Here is a 12,501-nt window from a genome sequence, read left to right as displayed (position 1 = left end):
GGAAACAGAGAGTCATTCTCACAGACTCCTCTTTTATAAACTGTACACTGCTGAATGGAGAATTATTTCGTTTTTCTGTTACTGCTTCCTTAAACATACCTGCAGTCTCATTTTGCCAAAGATAATTTAAAGAGAGAGAGTGTGTGTGTGTGTGTGTGAGAGTGTGTGTGTGTGTGTGTGGACTTGCCAGTGTAATCTGAGGGCGTGTAGGAAGGCAGACAGACCCTCCATTATCAGTAGGATACACACTGTCAGTGTGGCGAAGACAGCAAAAATGAAAAGTAGGGCAAAGGAGCCGGCAAAATTTCTAGAGGCGAGTCCGACGTGCATCACCATGGACCACAGCACCTCTGACAGCTCTACAAAATAAAAGGCGCAGGAGAATACACGAGTATGAATATCAAGCTATATATTGGGGCGATTTATGAATTGGTTACACAAACGATAAACAGCATGTACTGTAAAATTAGAGCAAATGCAAGAGCACCTTTCAGAGCAGCTATATTTGTAAATCTAACAAATGGAAGAGAACGTGTACACGTGTGTGAGTGGGGTTACTCACGTGCGTGGGCTAGGCTCAGGGCCCACAGGCGTAAGTAGGAGGCCGTGTTCGAGACGCAGCCTAAGCAGTACTCTATAGTGTGAATGGCCTGATTCACTGCTACATCTGCAAAATCAAACTAGACAGAGAAAGGAAGGAACAATAGAGGAAGGAAGGAAGGAAGGAAGGAAGGAAAGGGAAGGGGGGAAGGGAAGAAGGGAAAAATAAGGAAAGGAAAATAAAGGAAAGAAGGGAGGGAAGGAAGGAAATGAAGGAAAGGGAAGGAGGGAAGAAAAGGGAAGGAGGGGAGGGAAGAAGGGAAAAAAAAAGGAAAAGAAAGAAGGGAGGGAAGGAAGGAAATGAAGGAAAGGAAAGGAAAGGAGGAGGGGAAGAAAGAACGAGAAGAAAGGGAGGAAGAAAGGAAGGAAGGAAAGAAGGGAAGGAAAATAAAAGAAGGGAGCAAAGGAGTGAGGGGAAGGAAGGAAAAGAAAGGTAGAAAAGGAGAAAGGAAGGAATGGAGAAATAAAGGAAGGAAGGAAGGAGCAAATGAAGGAGGGAGGGAAGGAAGAAAGGAAAAGAAAGAGAGAAAAGGAGAACGGATCAGAGAAAGAAACAATGGGCACAGGAAAGAAAAAAAAATGTAGGAAAGGAAGGACGGAAGGAAGAAAGGAAGGACAGCAGGGAGAAAGAAAAGCAGACAGTTAAACAGACAGATCTGATCAGAGCAGCTTATTAAATCAGAAGATCAGGTGTGACGTGCACAGCAGTATACTGATTGGTTCTGATTGGTTATTCATTTGGCACATCGTTATACGGAACACGTTCAAGCACCAGGGGGCGTAACGGCTCACTTGATTGGTTTCATTTCAACCCATTTCATTTTCATTTCTACTTTAGTTATATAAGCCCACTGAAGAAGCAGCACCCAACACCGAAACACACACACACACGCACACACACACACACACACACGCACTCACACACCCCCCTCCACAACCACACACAAGGGGATGGGTTTGAGAAAAGTGATGGTGTACGCAAAACTCTGCTCTTACCACTTCCTCTTCTGACTGCTTGAAGGAAATCGGACACACGTACACGTACACACACACACACACACACACACACTGGATTAGAATAAGGTTTATAACAGTGCTAGGAAAGCAATAAGGAGAGATTAGGAAAACAGTGCTAAATCCATAAAACGTTATATGCAGGTTAAAAACAGAAGGACGAGAGTAAATGGAGGAAAGTGCTGGGAAGATGGTGGATGCCGAACACAACTGTTTTTAGATGAGCGAGTAATGGTGTCGTGATTCACGTTTGAAATATCTGCTTGTGCAACCCTGCTGGCTGGGAGGCTGTTTTGTTTGTGAGCTCGGTTGCTTGGAGACGCAGGAGCTAGCAGGCTAACCCACATTAGCGGTGGCGCTGGTATGCAGGACGGATCCTCTCAGTGACGGGAATGCACGCCAGTGTCTGCCCGCTGCTGACTACAGCGGCATCGCCCACGGGATTAACTGGCCATTCCGATCGCCAACCTTTACTGGAAACGATCGTTTACATCTGATATCATACATGACTGAAAAGGCAGAGCTCGGATTTGTGACTTAGTAAACGTGGAGTTGCTTAACAAAGTATAAAAATATAAATAAAAGTGTAATGAAGACAGGCCTCGAAGCTCTGACACTGAATACTGCTGCGATGTAACAAACGGCACAGAGTGTTATTACCTAAGACACATTCTCATAACCTGATGGCGCACACACACACACACACACACACACACACACACAAACATCCAGGGAAAAAAAAAGCTGAAAATCAATCGCTGTCAGTCAAAAACATCCTTTACTTTTACAAATGATTTCACTTCTATGTTCTTTATAAAATTATATCTTATTTTCTATTTAGTTTCAAACATGCAAAAAATTGACAGTATGTGTACAGTAGGCAGAAAGACAAAGAGCAAGAGATAGAGGGCATGAGACAGACAGAAAGAGAGAGGGAGGGAGACAGAAAGAGAGAGGGAGGCATACAGGGGGGAAAAAAAAGAAGAGAGAATGAAACAGACGGAAAGGGACAGCAAGAGGAAATGTGAGAGACGGACAAAGAAAGAGTAAATAAAAGGTAGGGGGAGATATAGAAAGAATGAGGCAGAGACAGAAAGAGAGAAAGATATAAAAGGAAACAGGAAGCTAAACTGATAGTAAGTGTGTGTGTGTGTGAGAGGGAGAGAGAGAGAGACTCTCACCTCTGGCTCTTCCTCTAAGTTCTGGGAGAGCTGATCATGCTGGATGATCTCGGCTTCATCGTCTGTAGGGCCGTTGCCCACCCGGATCCCCCCAAAGTTCTGAGTGCCCTGAGGACGGAGGACACCACAGGCTACACACACGTTGCTGTGCGTGCGCACGGACGTGCACGAGTAATAGATATTTAAGTGTATTCTTGTGAGTCAAGGCCTTACGAGGTGCTTCCTCCACAGATACTGCCTGCGCAGAACCAGCGTCTTTACTATGAGCATACAGGGCACGCATAAAAGAGCGATGACCACCAACAGGCACTGGATCACAATCTACAGAGAGAGAGAGAGAGAGAGAGAGAGAGAGAGAGAGATAAACACACTCTGTGACGTTCTAGTCTGTCTGTCAAAAAACAAGAGAGAATTAATTCTGAACCGGCCCTCACACCCGGGTACGCGTTGGGACTGCTATGCCAGAGTAACGCCATTCCATTTTTTTAGCATTTATATGTTGTTAGGAGTGTATCACGATGTAAAACATGTAATTTCCTGTTGGCAGTAGGTGGCGCTATGACTATAACTGAATATTGACATGTTGATGTCTTCAGACAGAGAGAGAGAGCGTGTGCGTCTCTGTGTGTGTGTGTGTGTGTGTGTTACCTGTCCTCTGTACAGCGGTTTGATGGTAGGGTCAGTATAGTTGAAGAGGAACATGTTGATGAAGGCTATGAGGAGGCTGGGAGCTTCCTTGGAGGTCGCAGCGTCGTATGCGGTCCACTTGTAGAAGACGAGCAGCACCAGGTAACCGAACAGGCTGCTCATGAACACGATCTCGGGTATGAAGCCCAGCCAGATGTTCAGAGGCTTCTTAAAGTAGCTACACACGTTCAGGTTCAATCAGAGGTCATCCATTCCCATTTTAGATCGTGAAGAAAAAAGAAAAAAACAGTACAATTTCCTGTTACTCCAAATGTTCAGGACATGTCTGGCGTCTGAAACGTGAACGTGAACGATTTTCGGTTACAGCATGGTAACAGGAGAAGAAATGTGAACATACATGTGGTTAAAGAGGCTGAGAGTGACTCCGAAGAGCATGTGAGTAACTCCCAGGATTACGGACATCTTCATCTTATAGGAGTTGAGGAAGGTCAGCTTGTTGGTGGCCATGTTCCAGATCTGTGAAGATAAAGAAAAAGTAAGTCAGCTGGAAGAAGACGGAACTCCAGTCTAGTAGAAAGAGATGGCTGGTAGTGATGATTTATACCGGGTCAATGCCGATGGGGTAGGGTCCTCCAAACACTCCTGGCACCACGGGGTCCAACTGCAGCAGCCTGTTCTCCTCCAGAATCTCAAAGCTGCAGAGTGAGAACACTCATCAATTACTAATGACCCTGATATATTCTCCAAGAGACCCACTTTATCCTACGTTTCCTCACAAAGGTCCTCACAGAAAACCTTCCCAACATCAACGATTATATGATTGTCTTAGTACCAAAGTACCAGTGAATGAGCTGCTACTATAGAAACGATTACGCATTAGGAGTGCGTTACCATAAGCCTGTGATTTATCTTGCAGCCCTCTGACCAATCAGTATCAAGAATTCGCACGCAGTTTATGTGCTCTGGGCCTGAAATCAGTACCGAGTTATTTCAGTAAGGCTTTTCTTTCTGAGTGAAGGACTCACGTCCAGTTGCCTTTTCCTTTTTCGAACATGGGCCGCACGCTCCAGCTGGAGCCGAAGACGTTGAGCGACTTGGAAAAGCAGTCGTTATAGATGATCCCGGTGTACATGGAGAAAAGCCCCATCAGGAGAATAAGGTAACGCCCAGCAAACACCATGCTGAAAATCTGGCAGGAAGAGAAAACGACAACGAACACGACTATGCTAAACATCAGAGCAATGTTTGTTTTCACCAGGCTGAGCTGAATTAGTGAGAACATTTAGTGCCTACATCATCTGTTTTGTTCCTTGCTGCTAAAGTTTCAGCATATTGTAGAACCACTTCTGCTTTTGACACCAATGTGCACATTATAATAAAAACACCCTGTGAAAGTTGCACTCTAGGATGGTTTATCAGGGGAAGAGTATTGGCATGTTTCAAACTTTGCCTTTTTCTGTTGTCTGATGTTAAACATGTATTAGTTTAATACCTAAAGAATGATGATGTTCTCATTCAGATGGGTGTGACAAGGCTGAAATATAAGGTCGGATAGATGGAGGTGGGTGTGTGATACCTCGTTGTCGTTTTTCTGAGCGCTGAGCCGACTCTCTCGCAGAACCAGATACAGAGCGGCGCAGGTCATCAGTAAGCCGTGGCCCAGATCCCCGAACATGACGGCAAACAGGAAGGGGAAGGTGATGAAAGTGTAGGGTGCTGAACACAAATCAACCGCACAATCAGCTCACGCGAGCTTTGCACAGGGATAAAATGCCAACGCTGTGTACCAGTATGAACTGCTGAAAGGTGGTGGGGTACCTGGGTTCATCTCTCGGTAGCTGCCAATACCGTATGCGTCCACGATATTCTGGAAGCCAGAGGTAAACTTGTTGGTCTTGTTGTAGGTGGGTGGAGTCTGTTTGGTCTGCATCCTGTTCAGGATGGAAGGAACGGTGGAACCACTTTTCTCCTGAGAGAAGCGAGAAAATGGTGGATTTATATGGGAGAGAGCGCGCGTGTGTGTTATACATCATATCTTATATATAAAATCTTATATATTAAGATTTGTGCCAAAAGTATTGGACGTAACTTTTCACGAAACGAACCAAAATATAACCCTCTGAAACTGAAAACAGTGAACGCAGTGGTATTAATGTAACATAGTCTTCAAATAGACAGCGTTCTTCGTCAACGGTTTTCTAAGCTTCGTTTTCGCCGATCGTGGTTTATGGGGGCACTGCCAAAATAAACCGCTGTTAAGCCCGTCCACACGTGAGACTCGTGCTGGAATGGCAAATGTAAACTTGTGGAGCTTAAACAAAAACTCTTGCAGTGCAATCATTAACCACGATTAGTGGGCGGCTGTGGATCAGGTGGTAGAGCGGGTTGTCCACTAATCGTAGGGTTGGCGGTTCGATTCCCGGCCCACGTGACTCCACATGCCGACGTGTCCTTGGGCAAGACACTGAACCCCAAGTTGCTCCTGATGGCAAGTTAGCGCCTTGCATGGCAGCTCTGCTACCATTGATATGTGTGTGTGTGTGTGTGTGTGTGTGTGTGAGTGAATGGGTGAATGAGACACAGTGTAAAGCGCTTTGGATAAAAGTGCTATATAACATTTAGTGAAAACGAAGACGTGAAATTTTTGCCACTGAGGGTTTTTTTTTTTTTTGGTATATTCTTTTTCGTTTCTTGAAAAGTTACGTGCAATACTTTTGGCACGAATTTACTTCCATAGATTTAGAGCCATGGACTGACAAAGTGGGGCTTGAAAACTTAGAGATAATTTGGGGGGGGGGGACACGGATGACTGCGGATTAATCAACCGTAAATTATCCATCGCTAGATTCTCCAGGTTGTCGAGCTGTGCAGTGTGTATGTATGCGAGAACCAGGGAAGCCAGGGAGAACAGCCTAGCGTGTGATCTGGTAACCTATGCGTGGGTGGGAATTCCATGGTGTAGTGTTCTCCCTATCCAGCTGACAGTGAAGTGTGAGAATCTCAATCCAGACACACAGAGACGCTCTAATATACACACACGGGCATAAAGTACGAGCAGAACCAGACAAGCACATCCTTGTTGGAGCCAAATGCTATTCCTGAACGATTATCTATTTAAATACCTACAAACTTAAGCCTGGCTCCAGATCTAAATAGTACCTCAATCCTGAAACTATGCCATTCAAATAAATCACAGGCCTGATTCTTACATAACATTAGCCTCATTATACTCCATGGAACTTGAATACTGAAAGTTACGAAGATAATAAAATATTCATATACAAAAATAAAGAAACGGAAATGAAATTTCCTCGGATTAGTTTCTCTTCTACTTTCTGGAAGATGAAGTACATTTAAAGTTCATCCAGCGGTGCTGAGAGGAACTGGAAGCAGAACAGCAAAGCGATCTGGAGCATGGCCGAAAGGCAGCTTTAACTCCGGCCGAGTTAAAACGAACATCTTCATGAACACTTTCCTCTACCCACCTCGTTCCGCACGTAGATGGCCTTATTTTAGTCTTACAGTTGTCCTTTTGAATTCCTTGATTCTGACTAGATCTGGACGACAAACTGTGCACCAGTTGTGCAGGATCGTTTGTTTAATATCGTAATTATCGTGACTGTGTTTCAGACGCTATTCCCATTGGGAAATGGGAATTAAGGTTTGCTCTCAGTGTACTCATGAGTCACCCTTAGAGCATGTGGGCATTCCTTCCTAACATCTAGCTCACTATCTGTGTGGGTGTGTGTGTGTGTGTGTGGGTGGGTGTAGAGTGCAGTATGTGAGAGTGTGTTTACTGGGCATGAGTCATCCTATGTGATAATGTGCTAAATATGTGTGTCCATGCATTCCTACACACAAATATCATTCTAAGTCAAATCTAAGTGATATTCTAGTAAACCTTGATTTAATCTATTTTGGATATGGGAAATCGCATGTAAAATAACGGCATTTATTAAAGAAAATAAACTCACTATTATGTCTGCACAATGAGGTTTACATTCATAAACACAAGACATGTGAGCTACAACAAATGTGTGTGTGTGTGTGTGTTTCCTCACAGTGCCTCGCCGCAGAGCGAGCTGAATGGAGTCCAGGTCAGACAAGGGACACCAGATTTCAGCGATCAGACACTTCTGGGTGACATCAATGTTGCAGAGATTGAGCGTGTGGTAGATGGCCTTCATCTTCCTCACTTTAATAAACCACACACGCAGGGTCTTAGCAGCGGCCTGTAGCACGCGCTGTCGGTGATCCTCTGTCTGATTCAGCACCTAAAACAACAGAAGCGACAGGAATGTGAGGAAAGGAGGTGTGTTTCAAACACACGGTGAAGAATCTTACACAGGACTGAATTGAAATGGGACAGAAATGATCAAACGCAAGAATTAGCAGTCAAGGTGAAGGTAGCGTTCACGGATACGGGAATGTTTAGGCTAGCACGCGTCTTAAATCATACCTGTGCATATAATCCATATAATACATACACAACGCTGACACATTAAAGGGGAAAACCTGAACGAATGAGCAGAGAAACATAAAGTGGACCACTTTTGGTAGGGACTAACCACTGCATACTGGGAACACCCCACACGTTATACCGCTTTGTAGATGCTTTGACGCGTTCGTCTAGCCATCATAATTCGGCCCTTGTCAAAGTCGCTCAGCTCCTTACGCTTGCCCATTTTTCCTGCTTCCAACATATCCACTTCGAGAACTGACTGTTCACTTGCTGCCTAATATATTCCACTCCTCGACAGGTGCCATTTTAATGAGATAATCACATGTTATATGGTTTTAATGTTATGCCTGATCGGTGTACACTACCGGTCAAAAGTTTGTGGGCACTCGACTGCCGTGTTTCTCGTGATCTTAAAAAACCTTTTGATCTGAACGTGTATGATTTAATGTTTGGAATCACACTAACCGTCCCTCAGTGGTGGAATGAACTTCCAACCTCAATCCGGACCGCAGAATCCGTCACTATCTTCGAAAAACAGCTAAAGACCCACCTCTTCCGTGAGCACTTACTAAACTAACCCCTAAAACGCCAACCCCGCATTATCCTTTAAAAAAAAAAAAAATGAAAAAAATAACAAAATAAATAAATACTTACTCTGGCTCTTACACCTCTACTCTGCGCACTTTGCTTTTCTAGAACTCAATTTAAAGATTTTGTACAGCAGCACTACTTGTGCTGTTCTCCACTTGATCTATCGCTTTGCTTGTATTGACTCATTTGCAAGTCGCTTTGGATAAAAGCGTCCGCTGAATGAATAAATGTAAATGAAATCGTTGCTGTACACAAAAATATAATTGTGCCGACATATTCATTAGAAAACTAACATTTTATTTACAAAAAAATATTTTTTTTTTTAAACAGACGACTCGGAGTGAAATATTCCAAAAAGCGGCTTATAAGAGTCCAGCGTAGGTGTGAACTCCTTTAATACTGTTTAAAAAGCATCTCAGGGAAATTCCTCAAGAAATCAGTCGAGAAGACACCAAGAATACATTTCTGGAAATTCTTGGCAAAAAGCATGTCTACTTTGAAGATGCTAAAATATTAAATTATTTTGCTTTATTTTGGATTTTTTAATCATGACATAATTCCCATAGTTCCACTGGTGTTACTCCAGAGTTTTGATGACTTTATTATTCTTCTAAAATGTGGGGGGGGGAAATAAAAATAAAGAATGAGTGTTTCTAAACTTTTGACCGGTAGTGTATATCATGGTACAATTAAGCAATTAACATCATGCCATGCTCTGCAGCGTGTATAAAAATGCTGAGTAGGCCCAGTTGACCTCCATTTTGGATCAAGATGGCAAGAAGGAAAAGATCTAAATCACTCTGAAAGAGGGTTCATTACTGGTACACAATAATGAACGGCGAATGTGAACGCAGGACATGGACTGTTGTTGCTGACAGTCTGGTCATGTCCACATAGAGACGTAGGGGTGCAGTCAACCCAAATGAACACCTCTGGAGATTTTGGAGCAGCGTGTCAGGCAGTGCTCACCATCATCATCATCATCCTACTGGACAGACATCAAACTAAAATACTTACTGGTTACTTTTCCTTAAGGAACAGTAACAGTTACTGAGCAAAACTGCTAGTTGCTACTTCGCAACCAATGGTTAGCAATGGAACGCATGGAAAGCGCATCCTTAACTTAAAGACGTAAGGAAAAGCAGAGGATGTAAAAGCATGCTCAAACTAGCTGATGGTGGAAGTGGTTGCCAAAGAAACTTTCTAGTATTTAACCTTACGTCTGGCTAGGTGTAATTGTTCCACCTGTCCGTCATAGCTGAATACCAGACGTAAGCTTGTTTGTCCAACTGGTCCCTGGTGGAAAAACGGTTCAGGGCGTACCCTGTAGCCTACCAGTATACAAGCTCAATTTTCAGCGTAATGACAAAAAGAAGAAGAAGAAAAAAAAAGAAAGAACCCAGTTCTAATCTGAGCTAACCAGGATATTATTTCCCATGATCCTATGTAACAAGGCACACTTGTCCACGGCAGCTCGGGGCCCATGTACGGCTGTACTGTATGCGTCTCTCTGGTTTTCTCATCAGAGATCGCATAAGGACCTGGGCTGAGTCTGAATAAACAGCATAGCACAGGTCTATTTTGGGGAAACAGATTCTCCCTATAGGCTCTGGGTGACAGAGAAAGTGGTGGATACGAGAGCGAGAAGGAGAATGTGCGCGATAGTTAGATCAGCCAGATCAGCACATAACCAGACGGCTCTTAATTCCTGGGCCGGCCCTGTACCATGCCAGACACACACCCAATATACTCTGCTCTCTGCTCAGCCATGTACATGGCTCCACTGGTCAACCTGCTATCACCGAGACCTGAGCAATCACACAAACACTGGTGGCAGGACGGATCCTCTAGGTTAATTTCAGTTCGCTCCCTAATCCATGATTCATATCGGACGTACATAATCCTGTTAACAGCCTGGTGTGAGTCAGCTGGCACTCAGCAGATTGTGTGTGTGTGTGTGTGTGCTTAGCTATAGTTAGCTGAATGGCATTTATCTGCCTGTGTGTTACACCTGTGTAACTTTCCATGTGGTGACGTTTTCTTTAAGGAGATGTTTATTCACCAGTCTCCAGCGTCAGCTCTGTGTTACGTTCAGAGGTAAAGCAGCTTCCGTACGTTTTCCGCCACTGGAAAGTCTTCAAGATGGAGGCCTTTGTGGTTTTTTCAGTAACATGTAAATTTTACTTAAATAACTTCAAGAAAGAGAATTTAAAAAAAAAAAATAAAAAAAAAAAAAAGAGAGGGAGGGGGGCTGGTGAGGGAACGACTATTTATAGCTGTTAAGTGATAAAACAGGAAGTAATTTGTTTCAGCGACATTCCACGAAATGAAATGGAACTATAAACTGATAAAAAAAAAAAAAGTTAATTCTTTAATAAAGAAAAAAGTTATAATCATAGGCAAGTCAATATAGCATAAGAGGAATAAAAGACTTTTAAACGTGTCAGTAACTCGACATTGCATCAGTCTGCATCACACCACCCCGACATTGATTATTTTCCTGTAACAGCACACTCGAAAGTGTTTTATTCCTTACTTATGAGCTATCCTGTTGCACAAAACGAATTCTGCTGCAAGGTTTATTAGGCTGTTTTATCACAACTATTTGATAAAATCGAACATTTAGCGCCTGAAATCCGTTGACACTCCAGAGCACTTAGCCATTCAGAGGTGGGTGTGTGTTTGTGTGTGTGTGTGTGTGTGTGTGTGTGTGTGTGTAAGGATGAGCAAGAGACATAAGGGACTGTTGGCAAGGTGACGGCATCCGTCTCGCTGCTGGTTCTGATCCAACGCACTGTCTGGCAAATCTGGGCGTATATGAATTTGAGCAGGTGTGAGGGCGACATCCTCCGAGAGTGTGTGTGTGTGTGTGTGTGTGTGTGTGTGTGTGTGTGTGTGTGTGTGTGTATGCAAGACAGTGGGAGTGTGTGTCTGTAGCTATGGTCACTATGTGTGTGGGCAAGCAGAAGACCGCACACACCCAGTGACATTAAGCCTTCGATTTCCTAACACGGGTCAAGCAAAGAATCTCAGACAGACTATTACCTCTAACATAATCATCCCATTACGATCATTTTTATGATGACATGTAGCAGGTGCTAATGCAAACAAAAGCATGTTTTTTTATTTTTGTTTAGTTTTTTTGCATAAGCCTTATTTGTAGTATTCCCATTTTTTTTTTAGTGTTTTAGGGTAGGCCTACTCTCCTATTCCGAGGTTACAGTGGTCTGCAATACTCCAGGAGCTCTAATAATACTCTGGCACGCTTGTCAAATAGCGAATACGTTCCACTTGTACTATTTGAAGACAAGTTTTCACTGCCAGCTGTAACTCAAATCACAGGTTTACATTAACGTGTTTGTTCTAATACGTTATCGTTTCAAAGCTAATTAAACTTAAAAATAGGGTTGTCACCCTACCACAATTTCAGTAGTTGGTATCAATACCAGTCAAATTCCACGGCACTCGCTACCAAAGCAAAACACAAAAACATGCTAATTAAGCAACACACTATTTTATTAAAAAAGTTAAATATCAATCTAAAATGTATTTTTAAAAATGCCATTCTGTACTTCAAGTACATCATTATTAAAGCAACTAGGAGCTATCCACACAAGAGCAGAAATGTGTTTCCTGACTGACAAACAGTGCTAGCCACACAACTGCTATTTTCTACAATAAATTCCAGCTATATCGGTCATCAAAAAAGCCTCTGGTGTATAAAATTAGTACACCCCATCATGTCCTCCCATTTATTTCACCCCAATAAAAGTTAAAGCATTAAATGGTTAATAAGGACTCCTGATCGTATTAGCATTAAACGTGCGTATGCTAACATTAAGTAAGCAATGATACACTCCAATTAAACTACGCTACAACATTCATAATGCAACCGCTGCCATCATTTTAAACTCACCTGCTTGAACTGCTTGAATAAATACTGCGGGTAAGCAGCTGCTCTTCCTAAAGCACGGTTAATCTATCCGCACGTAAATTTTAGCGGCG

The 12,501-nt window shown here is 43.1% G+C and overlaps 1 protein-coding gene across 3 annotated transcripts in view; it reads right to left on the bottom strand.

Moving 5' to 3' along the window:
• The window catches only part of atp6v0a1a (ATPase H+ transporting V0 subunit a1a), a 30,797-nt gene that overhangs the window by 2,548 nt on the left and 15,748 nt on the right, over positions 1-12,501 (bottom strand). Inside the window, exons 10-21 of one of the 3 annotated variants that reach the window (XM_053615257.1) lie at positions 7,505-7,717; positions 5,262-5,412; positions 5,020-5,159; positions 4,469-4,632; positions 4,048-4,138; positions 3,841-3,959; positions 3,444-3,660; positions 3,009-3,116; positions 2,796-2,903; positions 1,597-1,614; positions 563-680; positions 188-359 (exon numbers count right to left, since the gene is read on the bottom strand). In XM_053615257.1, the coding sequence (XP_053471232.1) occupies positions 188-359; positions 563-680; positions 1,597-1,614; positions 2,796-2,903; positions 3,009-3,116; positions 3,444-3,660; positions 3,841-3,959; positions 4,048-4,138; positions 4,469-4,632; positions 5,020-5,159; positions 5,262-5,412; positions 7,505-7,717 (1,619 nt within the window). The remainder of the gene's footprint in view (positions 1-187; positions 360-562; positions 681-1,596; positions 1,615-2,795; positions 2,904-3,008; positions 3,117-3,443; positions 3,661-3,840; positions 3,960-4,047; positions 4,139-4,468; positions 4,633-5,019; positions 5,160-5,261; positions 5,413-7,504; positions 7,718-12,501) is intronic. The other 2 variants (XM_053615266.1, XM_053615276.1) reach the window with 2 other exon arrangements.

The sequence above is a fragment of the Ictalurus furcatus genome, chromosome 2 (assembly GCF_023375685.1).
Source record: "Ictalurus furcatus strain D&B chromosome 2, Billie_1.0, whole genome shotgun sequence".
Lineage (NCBI taxonomy): Eukaryota > Metazoa > Chordata > Actinopteri > Siluriformes > Ictaluridae > Ictalurus > Ictalurus furcatus.
The sequence above is the reverse complement of the archived record's forward strand: the minus strand, read 5'-3'. Positions and strand labels throughout refer to the sequence as shown.